General features: G+C 37.2%; 1 protein-coding gene across 7 annotated transcripts in view; it reads right to left on the bottom strand.

The window, feature by feature from the left end:
- Positions 1-8753, bottom strand: part of LOC101849356 (MAP kinase-activating death domain protein) — a 94128-nt gene extending 85375 nt beyond the window's left edge. For all 7 annotated transcript variants that reach the window (XM_035968523.1, XM_035968520.1, XM_035968526.1 and 4 more), the window contains exons 1-3: positions 8661-8753; positions 5877-6735; positions 4320-4461 (exon numbers count right to left, since the gene is read on the bottom strand). In XM_035968523.1, coding sequence (XP_035824416.1) covers positions 4320-4461; positions 5877-6481 — 747 coding nt within the window. In that variant the 5' untranslated portion in view covers positions 6482-6735; positions 8661-8753. The remainder of the gene's footprint in view (positions 1-4319; positions 4462-5876; positions 6736-8660) is intronic.
- Positions 8754-9391: the final 638 nt, after the last annotated feature.

Here is a 9391-nt window from a genome sequence, read left to right as displayed (position 1 = left end):
TTTAGAGTAATTTTGGAGCAGGACCTCTGAACCTGCACCTATTTCCACAAAAATATGCGACAATTAAATGACTCACTAAAAAGTTTGAAAATGATAGACGCAAACTTCAGAAACCCGCACAAATTGAGCTTACAAGTCACATCAGCCATGACAAGATACTTGGGGGGGGAGGGGGGGGGATCCCTTCCTTACACCCCCTCTTCTTCAGATGTCAGGTGAAGAGCAGACATTGACGATCATGGTAACCCGCTCCTTCCTATTGTCTGTCTTCTTGATCAACTAAGCTTTCCTCATAATTTGTGCTATTTGTTGCAAAGTTTTTCAGGGCATCTGTGTATGCTGTTCTTTGTATCACTCTGCTCTTCTTTCCCCTACCTTTCAAAACAACAGCAGTTTCTTTAATCCATTTGATCTCTTTACGTGACCACGGAATCTCCTTACAACGGTACGGTTCAAAATGTCCATGAAAATCCAGCCTTTGAATCCTTTTAAACAAAAGAGAAACGATCTTCTCGGGAAGAAACATAAAACAAAACAAAAAACCAAAAAAAAAGGAGGAGGGGATGGGTTGGGGGCGCTTCCTCGAACTTTCCGCCCTGGTCCGTATTTAGCCAAGAATGGGCTACGCAATAGTGTAAAATGAAAATGCCTTGACAATACTACTACTCCCGTCAGGTCAAAATGATACACGCGCACGCACGCTCAAGCAACAACAAACCACACATGAATGCGGTCACACAAAACACACAAGCACACACACACACACAAGCACACACACACACACACTGACAAACACACTCCATCAGGTTTCCTCCGTACTTTACGACGTGAGAGAAGGCACGGTTAGGTAAGGGGGGGGGGGGGAGAAACATTACTAGTGTACATATAGTTTTGCAAAGGCTTATGTATCGATAAATTAAAATAGGCCATTTTTAAGCAGTACTGACATGTGCCACATACAAGTACATGTATTATAAGGTATATCGGTTACCGGGTGCAATGATAATCACAGAAGAACCGAGTTTGAGTTACATCTATTAAAAACGAAGCACATCAACATCATGATGAACTATATTTATGTAGTTTATGTACACACATTGTATTGTGGGTGTCAGAAGGGAGAGGGTAATATGATATCAAAATACACGATATATATTGACCCAGCCAAGAGAGAGGCGCAGGATGACCGTTAGCGTCCAACAACCGCTAGCATCGAGAATGAGGCAAAAAGCGCAGCCGTGTTACGTTGACATTGTTCGAGGTACAATCATGTACACTACGCTGACGACGCACGGACCCCCCCAAAAAAAAATATTTAAAAAAAAAAAAAAATTTAAAAATTTAAAAAATAATACTAATAATTAATAAATAGATAGATTAATTTATTTATTTATTTATTCATTTATTTATTTTATTAATCTTTTTACAAAATACCAAAAGAAAAAAAAATCAAGTAAATTAATATTATGTATTTTTTTCAAGTAATTTTAAAAGCAAATCATACTAAATTATAACACTATGGCTCCAATAATTTAAGAAGAAGAACTTCTACCCTTGTGTTATTTCATCCCGTGACTATAGCACTTTCAGAACCCGAGCGCTACTGTGTGCAAGCTCAACAGGCCGCGCTGATAAAATTATTTCACTTCAATTGGTATCACCACCACACCGAACAGTAGGGCTGACGAGGGTTCGAACCCCCAACGAGTCAAGCTGGTTGCATGGGAAGATTTAGTTTTATGGCTCAGAAACTAACTTGGCTCGGTTCTCTTGGAAAATAAACGTGGAATTCGGTGGTCCCTCTTGTGAAATAACAATTTTATAGAGTACATTGAAATGTCCACACCATGCCACAGCGAGGCTCATCTCGTCATCTCTCCATGAAAGAGGCGTGTTGACATGCAAGACTGGCTTCGAATAATATTGGGAACAAAGGAGGATATCATGACACTTTGAATTCATTTGGAGAAATAAAAAACAGTCACGTATGGCACTAGGGGGGATTGGGTCGGGGTGTGATGAAAATAAGAGTCAATGGAGATAATCTCGTCCGGCCCTTTCAAAGCCAACACATAGTGTACAGCGCGGTTACATGAAGTTACTCTGGTTTTTGCACAATTGATTCTCTCTCTCTCTCTCTCTCTCTCTCTCTCTCTCTCTCTCCCTCTCTCTCTCCCCCTCACTCTCTCACACACACACTCACTTGACAGGTAGTGGTTGTAAAAAATTAAGTAGCAACAGTTTACAACCTCATCAACATTTTATTATTAAGATCATTTCATGAAACCGGCAGCTTCAATCCTTCCCGCCAATCTGGCTGTCTGAGTAGAATACTTAAACATCTGAAATTTAAATTAAAAAAAAAAAATCTTCCCCACATGGGAACCAAGCTCAAGTCTTTAGCAAACGATTTTTTAATGTATCCACATTCACATCGTAACATCTTATAATGAAAGGGAGAGAGAGAGAGAGAGAGAGAGAGAGAGAAAGAGAGAGAGGGGGGGGAGGGAAAGAGGAGGGAGAGAGGGGAGAGAGGGGGGAGAGAGGGAGAGAGGGAGAGAGGGAGAGAGGGAGAGAGGGAGCTCTTTCTTGTACAGATTACTCAAAATGGAAAACCATGACTAGCCAATCAAAAATACATGATGCCAATACCAAACACCACAAAATATACACTGCATTTAGAAACCCATAGTGACTGTTCACATGACCAATACATCAAATGTATCTTTGGACAAGCTGACCACTCACCCTTTTTCAGGGCACAGACGAATACAAAGGATTAGTAAGCTTTTCTGTGTGTTTTGTATATTTTAAGTCCAAACAACAACAGAACAGGGGGGAGGGGGGATCATAACCAATAAATACAAAATCAGCTTGCACAGAGATACCCTTAACTATATAACACTAAAAAAACAACAACAGGGGTAACATTAGCGAAGCACACAGCGTGTCAAAAGAACGGGACGCTCGACACACAAACAAGAAAGAGGACATCTCCTACAATAACAAATAATTACAAAAAGCAGCTTGTACAGAGATAAACTTACACTGGCAGCAGGACCGCATTCCTTACTGAGAAATGTGTCACTTGCAAAACAACTTCTAAAAAAAAAATAATAAAAAGTTTAAAATCCTCAAAAGCACCAGTAGTTTTCCGTCAGATTTTGTTTCTTTAGTCAGTTGATACTGAATGGCCCTGCTATAAAAGGTGCAAAATAAATAAGTCCTCAGAATCATCACTTTTCTATGACTTTGAGCCAGGGTTCCTTATAACCTCAGTTGATATCACACCCTAAACTACTGTATGGGTGACCCTGGTTCTAATGCTTAACAGTGAACAGGGCATTTGAAACTTCGGTTGCATTGCAAGTTTCAGTCATGGTTCCCACTCACTTGGTTTACAGTCATTTCAGAGATGAACATTGAAGCACCTCTCAAATATCCTAACTGTGTTCAAAGGTGTGTTGAACATAGAATGTACAATACATAATACTAATACAATACCATTTGATCAAAGTACAGAACCCAACTTGCAGCTGAACAATATCTGAGTAACTTTGAAAAATTAAAGCATTCTTGGTGTGTACCAATGAATTAGTAAATTAGTGTGTGTATGTTTGTGAAAGAACCCGTCCAACACAACAACCATCATTAAGGGAGGAGATGGTCATCTTAGACAGGTAGTCTTCTACGGCAGAGCAATAGAAAAAATGTAGGGGGAGAAGTGGAAGGTAATCATTTGTACAGTGATGTCTTGGACAGGTGGTTGTTAGAGCACATTGGTCTGCATATTGCATGGTGAGTGTAGATTCAAATACCTTTTTTTTAAAGGATATATATATAGCGTTCCTAAAACAAAACTTTTTAAAATTGAATATGTTTCCCAACATGCCCCCAAGACTCCTATAGTGAAAGTAAAGTTACTCCACCATATGGTGAGCTATATATATGCCATAATCCATGATCCTTGTACCCAATATTTTGAGTGCTTAAATCTAAACTACCAGTCACATTATGCACTACTCCAGAAATGACCATCGTTCCACTCATGACATAGATCTATATATGAAGATGAAACTAAGGAGCAAGACTAATAATTTTGCAGCGAAGTCAACTACTCATCATAAGACACTGCCAGAAAATACATGTTGCCCATATCCTTAGGGAACTTTTAAGTTATATTCTATACTTGATTCTCATCACGCGTTCGATCAGAAATTTCGTTCAGTGTCTTTCTGAACATTACTGAAAGGAGCATGCTTTCAAGAGCTGTTCAAAGTATAACTTTTCCATTAAGTTACCGACCATGAACAACTCACCTCCACTCGTGTCTTGCCAGGAACAGGAACTGGAGCACTCAGTAATCGAAGGATCCAGGTCTCAATTTCCCGCACTTCATGCATAACCAGGTGAGAAATGTTGTCACTTGTTTGCCCAGTCAACACTCCCCAAACAGTGTCCCTGATTAAAAACAACAGCTTCAATGTTAGTCCACTTAAACATTTAACAGCAAATCAGTGTTACATAAGATAAAAGGTGAGTTTAGTTTTGTTTGTGCATGGAGTAGCACATTCATGTACTATTACTACTATTAGTTATTTACAGATAGATAAAAACAGCAAAGGAAAAAGAAAGAAGTAGGAAATGTCAGAGGCACCCTCCAACAATCCACTGAAAAAGATGAGACTTCTGATTCAAAAGAGTCAAACCAAGTGGGATAGAGTCATAAAAACTCCTAAGACAGCTGAAGTTTCAAAAATGACTAGCTGGAGAATCTGACATGGGCCTTCTTCACCATGGTGAAGGCTATTACAAGCTCAGTTCACGCTACTCAACACGACTGTCTACAGCACAGTTCGAAACAATCTCAGCCCATACTATAAGCCCACTATCACCACAACTCCCGAGCCCTTATTCACAAAGAATGAAGAAAGATTGATGAGAGCATAACAGACAAAAATATATCACCTTGTTGCAACCCCAAACAGACAAACAAACAAAAACCTACAGTAAGAAGTAGAGTAGAGCTGTGTTTGGCAACAGTCCAGGTCAAATAACTAATAAATAGGGTTTCACACCTCTACGTTTTTTCATATTCACCAAAGAGCATTGAATTTACAGCTTTCTTAAGTGTATCTTTTTCTGAATAAAATTTTCAAAACCATGAGATCAATACTATATTTTCATGACAATGAGAGACAGCACAATGAACAATTCTTTCTAATATCTTACAACCATTAAACTTATACAAGTGAGTAAGTCGATAAGACAACACTATAACCTACTTCACAACAAACCCTGCACTGAAATCCCCATTCCCACACAACACACAAATACACTTTTGTAAGTGCAAACATCAAAATACTCAACATCAACTTTATTGTTTACCAAATAAAAGCTTCAACCAGGGAACTTTCTTTTTTTAAACTAACAGGTTGTACATCAGGTACATAGATAAAATTATAATTGAGCTTTTATGTATTATAAGTAAAAGAAGAACAAACATTTTTTTTCTTTTTTTTTTTCTGTGGCCCCCCCCCCCCCCCCCCCACACACACACACAAGAACTCATGATAAGAAGCTGACGAGTGACAGAAAATTCCTCACTCTGACAATCTACAACTCTAATAAACTTGACACATACACACCTGGTATGGCCTATTTCTCCAAAAAAAATTCTTAAATATATTTCCAAATCCTCACTGTTAAACGGGGTGGTAGAGCATTTAAGTAAAGCATGATTAAAAGAATTTGAGTATAAATATGTTGCACCCCAATCTATGAGTATTTTTTTTCTATAATACATATAACAAAAAAGGATCATATTCATTCGTCTAGCCTGGCATACAAATATTATAGACCCAAAAGGGGCTTACCTTGCTGTTGCCTTGGAACCACCAACTCTGCGCACACAACTTCGATCGTGACATGCTTCTATTAATCTGCGCAGGATGAACAAACATTCTCTGAACGTGGAAAAGAAAGGATGGTGGCTCACGATGCACAAAGACGTCAAGGTGTTGTTTCTAACTCGCGATTTCCGTCTAGCCCTGCTTGGGGAGCGAGGCCTGTCACATTCAGATGAGCTCAATGTCTCAACAGAGTGACTAGAACCTGTACTTGATTTGTCAACTTTCTGCCAGGCTTCTGATGAATGCGATCGCTTTTCAAATGGACGGTAAAAGTTGATGCAAATTCCGTAACGAACCAGGCCAGAGTCTTTCTCTGTCAATGTGAACACAAAAGATGTGGTTTCTCTGAGGCTCATCCGTTTGGGACCTACACTTATGCATCCCTCCGGTTGACAGAAAAAGATGACATCATTGGGAAGAGGAAAATCCTTGTGATCTTCCAGAGGATATCGTCGCAGAAGTTCTGGTGTCTGGGACATCTGGTTGTTCCCATTTGGAAATCGACAGCCAGCTATGACTAGGTAGTCCAGCAGGCGAGGGCAGAAGTATTTTCCTGAATCGCTCATCATCTTGAAAGTTTATCACATTAGTTTAGCAATTCTTGAACAAAAGAAGGCACTAAAGAAGAAACTGCTAGATATGGTAAATTGAAAATTCACAATAATCTAAGAAACAATGAATTTCTTGTAATTCCATCAAACATGAGAGAAGCAGTTCCTGAGGAAAAGGCACTCATTTTGTCTGTAATATGTACACTGAGAGTCAATCCTGAATAAGTTCTTTCGCAATCATTGCAAGGATTGACAGATGTTTAGAGGAGCCCCTGAAAGAAGAAAACACAAAAGAAGTTTTCAACAAAGCAAACATGATAAAGATGGTTAGTTAAGTGAATGGACTAAGACAGGAGAATTGCCAATTTGAACAAATTGTATTTATTATAAAAACAAACTTACTACACAATAAAACCAGTTCATAAAGCACTTAGGACACAATTTCACCACAACATAATACTACTTATTTAATGATTTTCAATAAAAAGGTGATGACGTTTTCAATCAAAAGAAAAATTCCATAAATTACACCTTCCCTGAAATTGCATTTAAGAGTAAAAAATCAGTAGAAGTGTAAATTATCTGCAGTAGTCTGTCTGTTGATTCTCTCTATACCATCACATAGAAAAGGTAAAGTTTGAACTACACATGAATTCAATTTCTTTTAGCTCAGGGTTTGGGAAAATGACTAAATCTTTCACTGATCAAAATCTCAAAAAAGTATTTTTAGTCTATATTATTACAAGGAGAAACCCGTCAGGCAACCACCTTAGTAAACAATCACCAGTTTTGCAAGTCAGTTTTGGTTTTAATTTTTTTTTAATCATTCATAAAACAATGTTTTTATTATAGGCCTAATTATAGTTTTATAAGAGATCATCTAATTTCTAAAACATGCCTTTTTGCATCTCTATGCTATACTATGTACCATCAATAAAACAAACTTCACTCATCAGTAAAAAAAAAAAAGAAGAAAATAATAACCTAATACCAGATACAACAACTGCTGTCCTTCCAAAAAACTCATTATTTCAAAGACATTAATTATTAATTTCATTTATTACACACAGTTGATATATATATATCTATCTATCTATCTATCTATCTATCTATCTATCTATCTATATATATATCATAGATAAGTCAACAAAGATCCAGATGATGCAACCTTTTTGTTTTAAAATCTCTGCTAAGCCAGATTCACGTGTAGATCTAGTCATAGTCAGATTGATTAAAATTAAACTTCACCTAGATTAGTTGCCATATATATTTCATTGCAAAAATCTAGTAGAAGAATATCGTAAAGTAAACCTGTTGGTAAACTAAGAAAATCATCAAAATTTACCTCACTTACAAGAGAATCTAAAATCTAGAGATCTAAACTCAGTAATCAATTATAAATTAAGACTTTGGTATAGTTGTCTAATCGCAATTGGGCCCAATTCAGGGATTTGTCTCTAAAGAAGTCGAATCTCCGCTAATGAATTGAAAGTACCAAGAGATTGATATATTCTAGACTTCCGAAAGAGTTTTCTTCTATCCATATTTTTAAACCAGTAGGCCCTACTTCTTTTCATCTCACATTATAAATTATCGGAGTTTTTGGCAATGTACACTGTAGAAATTACCCTTTCGTAAAGTATACTGTAAAGTCTTTACATGTCTGACACTTTTGACTACTGACAGAAGGATTAGATCTGTAGATCTAATGGTTACACTCAAGACACGGTAGATCTAGTTAGTACATATGATATTAGATCTATAGTCTAGATCTAGTAATAATCTAGAGTCTAGAGAATAGATCTGTAGGTGGATCTCCTCCTGGTGGAGGACTTGTGAATATTATTCCTGTGAATAAATCAGCATCTTCAAGACTTGTATTTTTACTACTTGAACTAAAGCTAGATCTAGATCAAAATCTAGATTCCAGATCTAGATTCAGTTACTAAGACCTTGCTTTGCAAAGCGAATCTGTACGGGAAAACAGAAAAATGATGACAATACTAGTCTCACAAACGATGACATGAATTGAATGGAAGAATAATAATGATGATGACATTTTATTTTTTACGAGTTCTGTTTGTTGTGAGTCCGTAAATTTACTCGTTATATCGCAGTGTGTCTCAAATTGAATTATCTATGCCAGGGCATGATAAAATAAAATCGTTTCAACAATTCGTGACAGCAATCTACTTACCCTCTTTAACGCGGTGGAAGACAAGGTTTTGTGTCGGCTCCCTAGTTTATGATAAACACCTTTTGACGTCAAAAGCATCGCAGCAGCGACACCGATGACATCAAGGGAGATAAGGCAAAAAAATCAATAAGTACCTTCGTTAACAAAAAGAATCCAAGTTTTCCTTTGGTCATTTTTTAAATTCGTACAAATATAAATGCAATTTCAGTAATTTTACATTGTCTTGTTCTTGTACATGTTTTGCGAAGAAAACAGTTATACATTGTACTAATGTTTACTGTAGATTGTAACATAATCATCGGCCTAATACATGTTGTCCATTCATGGAAGGAAACGAAGTCAAATGAGACAGTGCTGAAAGAAGCCGGTATGGGCCATTCACTTTTATTTTAGACTTATGAGAACAGAACACAAACATTCTCTAAGACATTTGAATCGACATAAATTTACAATAGAGTCTAACAGTGCTCACCATCTTGCTATCACTGGGAAAACAGAATGCAGAAGAGACAAGGGTAAGCGAAGAACAGCTTACTTTTGAATAGATGGATGACGTGGAAGACCAAGATAATACGCCCTATAGGTCTTTTGAGAGCATAATCCCAGTTGAGAATTTATAAGTGGTAAACCATGCATTGAATGCGACAAGCCTAGCATTATTATTATTATTATTATTATTACTACTACTACTACTACTACTACTACTACTACTACTACTACTACTACTACTA

This window comes from Aplysia californica, unplaced genomic scaffold (genome assembly GCF_000002075.1).
Source record: "Aplysia californica isolate F4 #8 unplaced genomic scaffold, AplCal3.0 scaffold00066, whole genome shotgun sequence".
Lineage (NCBI taxonomy): Eukaryota > Metazoa > Mollusca > Gastropoda > Aplysiida > Aplysiidae > Aplysia > Aplysia californica.
Note: the sequence above shows the minus strand (reverse complement) of the source record. Positions and strands in the feature narration are given on the sequence as shown.